General features: G+C 44.4%; 2 protein-coding genes across 3 annotated transcripts in view; both read left to right on the top strand.

Annotated features, from left to right (window-relative positions):
• Window positions 1-14,422, top strand: part of LOC149349646 (eukaryotic translation initiation factor 2-alpha kinase 3-like) — a 73,998-nt gene that overhangs the window by 56,003 nt on the left and 3,573 nt on the right. The window contains exons 18-19 of one of the 2 annotated variants that reach the window (XM_089578687.1): window positions 2,548-2,610; window positions 4,792-8,728. In XM_089578687.1, coding sequence (XP_089434813.1) covers window positions 2,548-2,610; window positions 4,792-4,797 — 69 coding nt within the window. In that variant the 3' untranslated portion in view covers window positions 4,798-8,728. Of the gene's footprint in view, window positions 1-2,547; window positions 2,611-4,791; window positions 8,729-14,422 lie in introns of those variants that run through there. The other variant, XM_089578686.1, reaches the window with a different exon arrangement.
• Window positions 5,435-8,728, top strand: LOC149349647 (uncharacterized). The gene has a single exon (XM_089578688.1). The coding sequence runs from the start codon at window positions 5,435-5,437 to the stop codon at window positions 6,647-6,649; it is 1,215 nt and encodes a 404-aa protein (XP_089434814.1). The 3' UTR covers window positions 6,650-8,728.

Raw genomic sequence — 14,422 nt, 5'->3', positions numbered from 1 at the left:
AGTAGCTGTGTACAGCCCATGAGGTTCACTTCCAAATGATGTGGGGCGCTTTGGTAGCATCCCTGGAATTATCATAGGGGCGAGTGCTGCTTTCAAGAAGCAATTATTTCTCGCCACAGTAAAAGCCTCTTGTCACTAAATTAGAAATCAACCTGCAGAGACATGTATGAAGAGTCGAGGAAAGAGTGATTAGCTCTTTGGAGAGGTAAAGTGCTAGGACTGAAATGGTCCTAATGGTCCTAATGCTGGAATGCTTGGGAAATAAGCCCTTGACCCCACCTTGTGCAGTGGAAACTACCTTGTGCCTTGGCGCTCTTTGGCCAAAGCTGCTCTTGCATCATAAAATTCATCATCGTTTTCATGTTCCACTTGACGCCAGTGTAGGCCACTTTACAGGGAACTGCATCACGAAAGCATCGCTAACACATTCAGAAGCTGCTCAAGCGCATCAAATTTTGAGACATAGTTCAGCAGTGATGGCCCTCACTGCTATGTGGTATACAAAGCACAGAAATTGCTGTATCATAATAAAAGTGGTGAAACGCGAAATAAAAGCCGAGTGACATGACACCATGTATGCACAACACATTTATTTCAAGAATGGCACGCAACAATCGTGGCTTAATACGCTCGCTGGGGTCATGCACGAGCAGAATGCGCCTGTGGTACCTGTCTGCGTGAGGCAGTGAATTACGCATAACACGTTTATTTCAAGAATAGCACTGACAGTCACTGCGTAATACGCTCGCTGGGAGCACGCACCAGCAGACTGCGCCTGTGGTACCTGTCTGCGCGAGACACCATTTTCTAATCAACGCAACAACTGAGTTGCGTGAATATATGCATAATGCATTTATCTTAAGAAGAGCTTGCGACTAACACACTGTAGTACGCTCGCTGGGGCCGTGCCCGGGCAGATTGTGCCTCTGGTGCCCGTCTGTGCGCGACAGCGAGTGTACACATGATGCGTTTATGTCAAGAGTAGCACACGACTGTCATGGCTTAGTACGCTCACTGGGACCATGCCCCGGCTGGTTTCGCCTGTGGTACCCTTAAGACAATTTTCTAACACGACAACCAGCAGGTGCTGCGCCATGGATGTGCACTCTTGCTTGGCTAACAGGCAACGGCCACTTCGAACAGCGCTGCTCTAATGAGCTGGGCGGTTCCTATGCGAGAGCTTGACAGTGATGGGGTAAGCGGAGGAGGGATTAAAGAAAGAGGAGGGCAGTAAGGTAGTCTGGGCACTCTGGGTTCTAGATTATAGTCTGGCAGCAGTATAACCTGGCAACACTGGGAGTTTCATAGTCTGTCAACACTGGCATAGCAGACTGTCAATGCATCGTTTGAAAGAAGAAAACTCTCAAGCAAAATGTTGGTGTCTATAGTCCTTTTAACAAAAATTTGTTTTGCTCAGGGTTGACTATGTCCAACTTTTGGGTATGTCCATCAGATCTTCAAGTGTCCTGCAGTTCATTTGTGACCTTGTAAATGGGAGAGATGCGTGCACTGCCGTCAATGAGGAGGCTGCTTCACCACCCTGTGATTGATAGCATGCAGGCCAACATTGACCCATAGTGGGCCATTGGGAAGAAAGGATTGTGACACATGTTGACGCAAATGGCATGTGTGACTGCTGAAAACAATAGCGTTGGTTAACATTTGCTTAAGAGAAGTTTCTTGGAAAGACTACGAATCGCAGATGTTTGATTTGCTACCAGAACTTCTTCTCCAGACATTACAAGGAGGGTTCTGCTTGCTTTAAATTATATGCTCGCCACAAAATCTGATGGTAGCACCAGTTACGGGTCGCGTAGTGAAATCATGGCAGTTTAATTCCTGTCGCAGTGCACGGAGGAATGAATGTGCACCAAATTTTACGTACCTTGTCTCTTTTTTTTTCTTATTTACACTGATGAGTGCTTAGTTATTGTAGTTATTGTCTATACTTTTGTTGTGCTCATGACCAGTGCTTAGTAGTACTGAGAAGCATGCGAGTTGCTAGGTCAGAACAGTGAATCTATGAAACAGAATATTGACTCTTGCTGTTTGGAATTTGTTGGTAGTAAATTTCTATTTACTAAGAAAGCTAGTATTTCTATCAAGCAGAAATGGTGTAAAGCTGCTTCCTTGTTACGCAAACTGAGTGCTCTTATAACATAAAAAATACAAGCAGTTGTAAGAACACTAGTGGTTATTAGTTTGGCCTTTTTTGAAGTGTATTGTAATTCATGGACTGATTCACCTTTGAGACCTTGTTCTCAGAGGACTGTTCCTCTGACAAAACTAAAGGGCAGGGCTTGTTGTAATCATTTTTTTGGGCATTCGTTGCTGTATAGTTGTATTGCAAATAATGCGCAGTTGTAGTAGCTGTAATTTATACAAGCAAATGATTACCTGCATTGGGGTTGTCCATGAAGCAACAGCTAAGGAGTATTCACCTTAGACTGAAGCAAGCTTCAAAGCTTTTAATTTTTTCAGTATGTGCATCATTTCCATTTTGCACCATGTTGATTTGCTGATACTTGCTTCTTTTTATCCTTGCAGGTACTACTGAATGTCAAGAAGCTCAATTTTCCACCTCAGTTTGTCAAGACATATAAAGCTGAGGTAATAGTTGCTTTTGATTGTTGTGCATGCATGTGGACATTAGATCTTTACTGCACAGTTATTAAGTGGAATTAAAGTGTGTTTGGTGCAGCAATGTTTGCTGCAGCAGAAGTGAAGTTTTATTTTTTATTCTGCAGTAGATACAGTCATTGCCGAATATATCGAACTCTAAGGGGATCTCGAAATAGTTTGTTACATCAGTAGTCCAATATGAGGGGCACCGTAGTGGAGGGCTCTGGAATTATTTTTACCACCCGGGATCCCTTTAGGCCATGTGTCGCTGCAGAATATTAAACCCCACTTACCAATAGCAGTATGATAGTTCAGTATGTAAAAATGGCAACGGATAAGCTTATCTGTAACCTGGAACCATGGATGTGGCACTCCGCTTGCTAGGTGTCGCTAGGCCTAGCTCGTTTCACATTAAAGCTGCAGTAGATGTGCTTTGGAACCAGCCACCCTCTATCATAATAGGTCTAAATCTGTTACCGGTACACTGTAAACACAATGATATCATTAAAATTAAGGTAAAGTTGATTTCTACAGAGCCTTCAGCAGCGGAGTGAGTGAAGCAGGCCACATGAGAGCTGCTACATGAAAACCATTGCGTCGAATGCCGGCTTCCCTGCATGAGAGGGGTGCATGAAAATACCTAGGTATGCCAGGCTGAAGGCTATCAACAACCATACCCCATTCTCGCCTCGTGGTGCAGTTTTACAGTATTTTCACATAGCTAGTGCTCCTAGGTGTCCAAGGGTGCGCTGTCAACTTGGCTTTACCTGCTAAAAGTAATCACAGGAGTGCTGCTAGGAGAAGTGCTACTTGAAGGGGGTAGCATGCCATTCGATAGTTTGTTAAATGCAAACAGTAGTGCCATACTTTTGCACGGGATTTTTTAGGGGATGTTTTGACTATTCATTATAAACAAGGATTCGATATATTCGGGATCGACTGTATCATTTTCTGTTGCATTTCGTTCTTTTGTCATTGCCCATTTTATTGTGAATGTGTGCTCTAGTGCCATCACCTAGTGCCGTCATAAGGTGTGACAGAGCAGGAAAAGAGAGTTTCTTTTTGCACAATCAAGTGTTGTTGCTTTGCTTTGTATAGAAATTTTCGGTAGGCTTTTTTAGTCATTCTGAAAATAGCGAGTGCTTTAGGGCTGAGGAAAACGAAGTGAGCATAGCACTAGGAACAGCCATGCTGTCATCACCAGCATGTTGTACGACTCATATGGAGCAACCATAATTAGTTTGATCATGTACAGCTTTTGTCGAGAATATACAGCCCTTTACACCAGTGTGCAGACTGAGCAGCTGTAGGGCAACGTGCTCTAGCAGTATTGAGCGTGAGAGCAGTAGTCTCCTCTTGCTGTCGGACAGGAGACCAAGTTGCGCTGGGTGCATGACAGCAAGTGTGGCATTCATGTTGCTACTTTCTTCTTGGCTCCTCTATGTGAGGGTGCTTACATCTCTTAAAGGCACAGCATCACTCTTCTCGGGTGCTCCAAATGCGGTGCACACTGCTCAAGTGGCCAAGTTCTTGTGGCCGCTCAAGGATAAACCGTGAAAATTCTTTCACTTTACCACGGCCTGTGTTGAACTGTTTTTGGATGTTCTGCCTGTGAATGAAAGCTGCAAACCCGCTTTGCACCGCTTTGCGCTTTGCAGTGAGGCTTGTGCTCCGTATATGATTTTTATGGTCAAACCTTGATGTAACGAATGCGGATATTGCGAATTATTGGCTATATCAAACTCTTCCTAAATATTTTTAATCAACACATGCAGTTTTCTCTTGATATATTGAATGTAGTTGGCCCCAAAAGGGATATTTCGAATCCCCCAGCGACAAGTGGCACCCGCTCGGATGGCAGGTGGCAAGCTTTGCCGCATTACACAAGTGACTGGTGGTGGTGCGGCGAGCGTTCACTCCAAGGTCCCGTGCTAGTGTTTAGGTCTTACACTTTTCAACAGCTCCACGGAAGATAGTGCGTCATGGAGGGTTAGTAGCCAGGCGGTCAGTATGTGTTACACCTCTCGCACCTGTTGAAATCACCCCAGAAGCAGCGGTATGAACGGTTGTACAACTGTAGCGACCATCCTGCACTCATGTCGACTTTCACAGAAGTGATGAAAATGCTGATAGCTTTCGCTCTGACATGCCATTTTTCATGGGGTGCAGTTGTGAAGCAGAGAAGCCACCCTAGCTCTGGTTCCTGACTCGCTGGTGGTGCTGTGCAGGGAAGACAACTCAACTGTCACTCGGTTTTTTGCTCCCCGCAGGGAGGCGTCTGCAGCATGCAGACGTTGGTGAGTGGCGACACCACGGGGTTAACCCGAGCATCCGCAGGGACATCCCCGCAGGGGGATGATGGTGAACAATGCGTCACCACGGACCCGAGCATCCGCGCTTAGCCGTGCGTGGCATCGCCGTGTCCGGGGAAAAGGGGATCCTGGTGGTTGAGCCGATGCCGAGCGTTTGGACCCTTAAGGCCCCTCGGCGAAGGCAACACACCACTTTGGCCCCAGCTTCCTGTAGACGGCACCTCCGGCCTGACCCGACCGGGGGAAATCGGCAGTCGCCTTTTCCTGTCCTCCCCTCTATCTTTCACTTTCCTATCTCTTTCTTACAACTCTCCTGTCTCCTCCTATTTTCTTTGTTTTTTCCTCTTTTTCCTGGCGGCGAGGGTTAACCGTGTGTGACCAACTATCCCGAGTTGAGTCATATTAGGTTATAGTTAAGGTGTACAGCTGGCGTGGGCAGGGCTCGCTTGCGAGTTCCTGTCGCGTCCCCTCGTTGGGCTCCATGGTGGGTGGCTGGCACCATGGCCGAACAACACATATTTTTCATGGCTCCCCCTTTTTCCAAACCAGATCGCCCTCACAAAAGAGGGCGGAACGAAGCAACCGCAGAGTTTTTCCAAAAACCAAAATCATTTCCAAAGTTCCACGTTCTTCATTGTGAAGAAACGGAAAAAACCGCAAGAATGATGTCCCCTTTCTTAGTGTCAAAAAGTCTAACTGATGCCTTGGGTCCCGGGTACAAAGTCTCTAAAATGCCTAGTGGTGACCTGCTCCTTGAACTCAGAGACATTGCCCAATATACAAAACTTTCCAACCTAGTATCCATCGGGGAAATCCCTGTATCAATCACAGCACACCGATCTCTCAACACCGTCCGTGGTGTGATATCTGAATCAGATTTCATTGACTTGACCGAGGAAGAAATGCTTGATGGCCTCAGAGAACAGAATGTTGTAAGTGTATATCGAATCAAAATAAGGAAAGACAACAAAGAGATACCTACAAAGCACTTAGTACTGACTTTCAACTCGAGCACACTCCCAGAATCCATAGAAGCAGGCTACCTCAAAATAAATGTCAGGCATTATATCCCAAATCCACGCCGGTGTTTCAAATGTCAGAGGTACGGTCATGGGTCTCAAAGCTGCCGTGGCCGCGAAACTTGCGCTAAATGTGCCTCAAAAGAACACGCTTCCGACAACTGTCAAGGAGCAGCACTTCGCTGCGCAAACTGTGAAGGCGATCATCCCGCCTATTCAAGGTCGTGTCCCTCGTGGAAAAACGAGAAAGAAATCGTTACAATGAAAACCAAACAGAACATCACATTTAAGGAAGCGCGAAGACTCTTTTACGCAAAGAACAGCTTCAACTTTTCCACAAAAACAAACTTTGCTGATGTGGTGCGCAGGGGCGGCACACCACACAGCACTCCGGCATCTGTCCAGGCCACTTCCACCGAGGCTATGGCAGAGCCATCTGCGCCCCAGGCAGAGACAGCGAATGCTGCTCTGCCATCCCCAAAGCAGGGAGCGCCGGCTCACGGGTCGGCACCCAGCAGGACTTCCCCCCGTCGGGGGAGGCCTGACACTAACACATCCGCGGCTTCCCCGCGGTCCACCAGCACCTCTAGTGAGGTGATGGAGGTAACTCCCGATCCGCCCGCTTTGCAGCGGCGGAACCGCTCTCTTGAGCGAAGAATAGACAGGACCCCAATAACGGGCCCAGAAAACAAGTAAATCCCTTCAATCCTCACTCAAAAATATAAACATGACTTTCCTACTTCAATGGAACTGTAGAGGATTGCTCAGGAATTACAATGATATCACACATTTTCTTGGCTCAATGTTTCCTGTAGCTTTATGTCTTCAGGAAACCAACCTCGGTCCACAACATACGAATATCCTGAGACATTATCAAACATTCCGACGTGATCGCGAGCATGCTAACAGACTCTCAGGAGGCGTCGCAATCGTCACTCAGAGCGGCGTCCCTGCTAAAAAAATCAATCTTAACACAAAACTGGAAGCGGTTGCGGTTAGCGTCGTGAGCTACAAAACCATAACTATATGTTCTCTATATCTTCCCCCGCACATGACATTAACAATACAAGATTTAGAAGGCTTGATAAATGAACTACCGGAGCCATTCCTGGTAGTTGGCGATTTTAATGCTCACTCACCGTTCTGGGGAAGCGAACGCTGTGACTCGAGGTGCCAAATAATCGAAGATTTTATCCTCTCCAATAATATCTGTCTTTTAAATACGGGAAAAGCCACATATTGCTGTCCAAGCTCAGCAAAAATGAGCTCTCTCGATTTAGCTTTCGCATCACCATTACTTTTTAACGATTTTAAATGGGATGTTTTAAATGACCCCATGGGCAGCGATCACCTACCTACCGTCATCAGGCTCTCATCGTCCACTCCAATCATCCCCACAAGGCCACGGCGCTGGAAAATTCAGCTCGCCGACTGGTCACTTTTTACAAAAAGTGCCACTCTGGAAAAGGAATTTTGTGACGACCTTAGCACAGATGAAATTAATGAGAAGTTTACTGAATGCATAATATCGGCCGCAACACTCGCTATACCACAAACAACAGGACTTGCACAAAAGAAACACAAAGTGTGGTGGACAAAAGAATGCACATTAGCAAAAAAACAACAAAACAAAGCCTGGAGCGCTCTGCGTCGATATCCCACTGCAGAGAACCTACTTACCTTTAAGAAGGCAAAAGCCAGAGCGCGGTATGTGCGAAGAAATGCAGAGAAAACCTCTTGGCAGAAATATGTCTCCTCAATAAATAGTTCAATAACATCAAAGAAAATGTGGGAAAAAGTTCGTAAATTTACTGGTGACCATACCCCTTTCACACTTCCTCTCTTGACAGCACCCGGGACACAAACATCTTTAGAAGAACAGGCCAACATACTGGGCGAGCATTTTGCTGAGATCTCAAGCTCATCCAACTACGCAAACACATTTCAGAAACACAAAGCAATAACTGAAAAACAAAAATTCCCATCTGGAGCAGGTGTACATGAGGATTACAACCAGCCTCTCACACTACAAGAATTAAATAAGGTACTATCTTCTGGCAAAAAGACAGCACCGGGACCAGACAACGTGCATTACGCTATGCTTGCACATCTCTCCGAGGCTGCTGTAGAGGCACTGTTAAAATTCTTTAATAAAATCTGGATAACTGGAAATATACCTGACGAGTGGAAAAAAGCAGTCATAATACCTTTTCTCAAACCCGGAAAACCACCAACAAGTCCTAGCAGTTACAGACCAATAGCCCTCACCAGCTGCATTGCTAAATCTTTCGAAAGTGTAATAAACATTAGATTGACCTTCATACTTGAATCTCGGCAACTATTGGATACACACCAATGTGGGTTTAAAAAAGCATGCTCGACCACAGATCACCTTGTCCGTCTAGAAAACACCATCCGGGAGGCGTTCATCCACAAGCAGCACTGTATTGGGGTCTTCTTCGACTTGGAGAAGGCCTACGATACTACGTGGAAGTTCGGCATCCTCCGTGACCTAGCAGAGCTAGGTATCCGCGGCAGGATGTTGAATTGCTTGAACGACTTCCTGGCTAACCGCACATTCCGAGTCCGCCTAGGAGCAACTCTCTCCACGACTTTCACCCAAGAGAACGGCGTACCCCAGGGGTGCATTCTAAGCACGACACTCTTCATAGTAAAAATGAATTCCTTAGCTAAAGTAATACCCAAGTCCATAATGTATTCAGTTTATGTAGATGACCTACAAATAGCATGCACGTCCTCTAGCATATCAACCTGTGAGAGACAAATACAAATCACACTAAATAAACTAGGTGCTTGGGCAGACAGAAATGCGTTTAAATTTTCTCCTCAAAAAACAGTAGCTGTTCTTTTTTCATTGAGACGAGGCCTACAGGTCGATCCCAATCTATACTTGAATCACACTGCGCTACCAATTAAACAAGAACACAAATTTTTAGGCGTAACTTTCGACAAGAAACTCACATTTCTACCACACATTAACAACCTTAAAAAGAAAGCTTCTCAAGCCCTCAATATCTTAAAAGTGCTCTCACGGAAGCGGTGGGGGTCCGATAGAGCAAGCCTTTTACAAATATATCGCTCTCTGGTGCGCTCCAAGCTGGACTACGGGTGCATAATATATGGTTCAGCAAGAGCATCCTACTTAAAAAGATTAGACCCCATTCATAATCTTGGTCTGCGCCTATCATCTGGAGCATACAGAACATCACCAGTAGCCAGCCTTTACGTCGAAACTAATGAAGCCGCTCTTGAGGATCGAAGAATTGCCCTTACATGCTCATATGTCTTAAAAATCCGTTCCCTTCCGAAACATCTCTGCCATCCAGTTGTCACCAAGTGCCCATCTAAAAGATTATTCATCAACAAACCACATTCTATCAGACCATTACTGCTGCGCTTTGAAGATAAATGTGAAGAGCTAACAGTACTAGATGCCCTACCGAATATTGCACAAAGGAATGAATATTTTACCACCATGGTACAGCCTGCCTTCAGTATGTGACCTCACAATGACACATTTAGATAAAAAGCAAACGCCAAATGAGTACATATTACAGGAATTCTTTGCACTACAAGAAAAGTATGACACTTACATTGAATTTTATACCGATGGCTCAAAAACAGAAGGTCACGTTGGAAGTGCAGTAATACAAGGAAAAAACAAACAGATAATGCGACTACCAGAATGCGCATCGGTTTTTACTGCTGAGTGTTATGCCATCTCTGTAGCTGTGCAAAAAATAGTAAGAGAGAATATCAAAAATAGCATCATTTACACCGATTCCCTGAGTATGCTTAAAGCACTGCACTCCAGAAATGCAGCTGAACCTATAATAGGAAACATCATACATAACATTGTTAAAATCACAAAACAAAAACATAACATTAAATTCTGCTGGGTGCCTAGCCATGTTGGAATTGTGGGCAATGAGAAAGCAGATGTATGCGCTGCACAAGCCCGGAATGGCCAAATAAAGCAAGTGAACATACCGCACAGGGATTGCTTAAAATTTATCTACAGTAAACTCAGAAATAAGTGGCAGGCTGCATGGCAAGAGCACGTAAACAACAAACTACATTCTGTGAAGCCAATTTTAGGGGAATGGCAATCATGTAGGCATCAAGAACGTTTTACCGAAGTTATTTTATGTCGGCTCCGCATTGGACACACCCACCTCACGCACAACTTTCTGCTAGCCAAACAAAACAAACCTCTCTGTGAAATGTGTGGTGCTGAACTCACAGTGAACCACATTTTAATTTCATGCATAAAACTAGAAGAACTAAGAAAGAAATATTTCACAACATTTTACAGGGAAAGCATCCCATTACACCCCATGCTACTCTTAGGTGATCAAGCACTGGTTGACATTTCATGTATTTTTAGGTTTCTCAAGGAAGCCAACGTTTTAAACAAACTCTAAGTATTTTTAAAAAAGCTTCACCATTAACAAAAACTCTAACCTTGTGTTTGGCGCATCATAGCCTCAGTTGCTTTTGCGCCATAAAAATCAATATAACTAACTAACTAACTAACTCGGTTTTTTGCGGCCTCCGAAATCGCTGCGAGTGCCTTCATATACACCACTAAAACTTCGAAAAATGTCTTGCCGTTTCTTTAGTAAACATCGCCAGAGTTGTCATCCCTTCACTGACTAAACTGCGCTCCTTTCGCATGTGTTTTTGACGAAATTTTATGGTACGAATTTCGGCTATATTGAGCTATTCATGTATGTTTGGCACTCATTTTCTGCACTTATTGTTAGCTTCAAGTCTAGAGTTTTGCAAACTTTTGGAAATTCATTAAATTGATTGTGCAACCTAAATTCATTAAAATTAACTTTCTCATGCTCACTCTAGCTTTTGGCCTATGCTTACTTTTAAAAAAGTGCAAAGCCACCTGCACAAGATGCATTAATAGCAGACAGCATATTTCATAGTTTATGTGCACCATCTTTTGTTCACTGCCTGGGGGCACAAGGATGAAAAAAAGCACCTGTTTGAGTAGAACAAACCTTTCTTGTGGTATTGCAGGGGTGTTGACGTTAGTGAAAGTTGTGTTTTATGGCAGCAGTCCTCTAACATCTCAACTCTTACCACAACTTTTCATTGTGCTGCAAACATTGCTATACATGCTCAAAATGAAATGACATGGAAGTACTACAAATAGTACAAGTAAATATATAAGGGTGACTTTTACATATTAAATTGACAGATTGCAGCACATCTCTTACACAGGGCACAGGAGTTCCTTTGTGCTATTTTTTCAGCTATGCAGAATTCTATTTAAAACATTGCCTCAGCGGTGTCTATTGCAGCTGACCATTGGCGAAAAAAGGTGACTTCTTAAAAAGCAACTAGTGTTGTTCACCAAAGGTAAAGTGTGCACGACACATTCATGTTCAAGGAGTGCTGCTGTGAAGGCAAGAAAACGAGAAAATATATGTTCGCAAAACGTGGTTTGGAGCTAACAGAGTGCAGGAAAGAGTGTAAAAGAATTGTGTACGCTGGAGTGCATTACAGAGCAGAAAGTGGGCTTCGGACCTTTTCTTTGCAGGCAGAGCTTGTAAAAACTCATCTTTGCTGCTCTTGTCCCTTTATTTGCAGGCCACAGTGACGCGAAATAATTTTCATGGCTTATTCTGAGTGGTCGCAACAACTTGGCCAATTGCGCAATGCATGCAGGTTTCAGAGCACCCAACTAGAGCGACGCTGTGCCTTTGATAGATGAAAGTGCCCTTGCGCAGAGGTGCCTTGAAGGAAGTGATAATGCAAATTTCACACGTAATGTCCTGCAGCCAGCTCAACTCTGTCTTCCTTGGGCACCCAAGAGGAAGGGGAACTATTGCCCTCACCCTATACAGGGTGTTTCACCTAAGACTTTCTGCAATTTTTAAAAGTAAGCTATTTGAATTAGATGCGCGCTTTTTCTGGCATAGCATTGTCAGTGGTGTAGTACATCATAATGCAGCTAAGACATGCTAACTAGCAGGCTTGTTAACCAATATTTAATAGTTAACTTTTAAACTATTATCGTTGGGCTCCTTAATTATTGAGAGGCATGCAGCCCACCGTAAGTAATGTCCATATCCATTTTTAGAATTTCGAGAACGCGATTATCCTCGGCGCTGTGGCCCAACAAATTTCGCCTACATCGCGCCAAAATACATGCGGTTTGAGAAGCTTGCAGGCAAAGCAACCTCTCCAGTGCACGTAACTCGTCGAAATAGCCAAAATTTGTTGGGCCACAGCGCCGAGGATAATCGCGTTCTCGAAATTCTAAAAACGGATATGGACATCACTTACGGTGGGCTACATGCCTCTCAATAATTAAGGAGCCCAACGGTAATAGTTTAAAAGTTGACTATTAAATATTGGTTAACAAGCCTGATATAGTTAGCACGTCTTAGCTGCATTATGATGTACTACACCACTGACAATGCTATGCCAGAAAAAGCGCGCATCTGATTTAAATAGCTTATTTTTAAAAATTGCAGAAAGTCTTAGGTGAAACACCCTGTATACCCTTGGAGCAAGCGCGCTTAGGTGACAGGATTGCTTCTACTCATCCCCACAGCAGCTCCACGCAGGGGCGTGGTGAGCTGGTTATTTTTTTACAAGGGCCGTATAAGTAATGCTTTGCTTGGCAACAGCAGTCTGTAAACTTATAGATGAGGGGCTGGCTATTTTGATGCACAGTCTTCTTCTTTGATGCTTGACTTTTTTATATCAAATTACAGTCAAGCCCACTTATAGCAATATTCAAGTGCCATGGAAATACCATTGTTATAACCAATAATTGTTATAACAGGGTTGTGTCGAAAAAAAAGAAAGGATGACAAACTTCAGAGCATTTATTGACAGTAAATACCCAGAGGGGTTTGATTGTTCTAATTCCTGTAAAAGCTCGTTAAATCAAACTTCAGGGAACCGGAACAGTGTTCACCGTTCACCGATGACCAAAGCACCGCCATCACTGTGCCACCGGGAGCTTTGCGCAGCTCCACGTCACAGGAATCAAGCCGGCTTTTTGGAAGCTATTCTTATGGGAGATTCAAGAAGCATGCAGAACTAAGGGTGCGGTGACAGCTGACAAGAGAAAAACCACGCTGGCTGCATGCACGCGTGCTGCACCAACTGATTAGGGGTACGCATGGCGTGCGTAGCCAATGCAGCAATGCAGCAGCTCTCCTGATGTGATGACGCCTACCTCTTTTGCTTTCCTGGCGTTGCTGCGCCAGCTTAGTACATTGGTCGGCCCCACACATGCACGCTTTTGTGTTGTAAGCATGCTTTTGCTGGTGTGGTTGTAGCATTTCTTTTCTTTTTCTGTAATGTTGACACTCAATTACCAGATTTAATTGTTATAACCAATAATGTGCCTTGACAGCATTGCTATAAGCAGTTTATTTTACCATAGAACACATGGCAAAGCTGATGGTGCCATGACCGACCATTGTTATATCCGATATATTGTTATAACCAGTATTGTTATAAGTGGACTTGACTGTACTTTGCTCCATGCACAGGTCTCACATTGATTTATGTTACAGCCTTTGGTCTTAGAGGGCCTGTGTGCAGTAGCTTAGGGAATGCTGGCGAGTTAATTAGGAATGTTTCTAGTATTGGTGTGGTGCAGTGTCAGTGACTGTAGTTGATGGCCTTCAGTGCTGTCATGTTGATGAAAGAGTATTGTGTGTCTGGCATGTTGGCATTACGTATGAAGTACAAAGTGTGAAACCCCTATCTCTGGAGCGTGTAGTTGTTAAGGTATCGCAACCCAACGTAACCTCGTGGTAGGTCTCCATTCTGTGTATTTGGGTTCGATTCCAAGTGCCACTGGGTGTCCACTGGCTATCCACTGGTTTTCCAGTGGGTACAAGCTTTCTCCTGGCCTGGTGCTTGGCTTCTTTAGGGTCAGCTTAGGAAAATTAATTTTTATTCTTTGGCTCTGCATCAGGCAGGTCAACATGTTAGCCATAGTGCTTTTTTTACCAAAGCTGCCCTTGCGCCATTAAAATCATGTCATCATTATCATAATCCAACTGTGTACAGATGCATTGAGGAAGCAATAAAATAAGGTGCTCCGAGCCATGATTGTCACACTGAATGAACAGTATAGTACTACAGTTGTGCGATTGTGTCAGTAGTGCGGGGCAAGATATGGGCTTGTTCAGTTAGTGAGCCCTTCGTCTCCAGGTTCTGATTCTGAGCAAAGGGTTAATGCATATATGCCCAGCATCCTACATGTAGGACACAGCTTTACTTGAAGGTTGATTCATAAAGTGCCCCATGCCCGCTAAAAAAAAAAAAAAAATGCCAAAAATGCAGTGAAGCCTTATGAGGAGGCTCCGTCGCACAAACATCGAAAAGCCCATGACGAGCGCGTAGTTTCGGTGTGCTGGAAGAACAACACGAACCTAAGCGAGGGAAATGTACATTGGCATT

The sequence above is a fragment of the Amblyomma mixtum genome, chromosome 3, assembly GCF_055824585.1.
Source record: "Amblyomma mixtum isolate Tamu chromosome 3, ASM5582458v1, whole genome shotgun sequence".
NCBI classification, from domain to species: domain Eukaryota; kingdom Metazoa; phylum Arthropoda; class Arachnida; order Ixodida; family Ixodidae; genus Amblyomma; species Amblyomma mixtum.
Note: the sequence above shows the minus strand (reverse complement) of the source record. Positions and strands in the feature narration are given on the sequence as shown.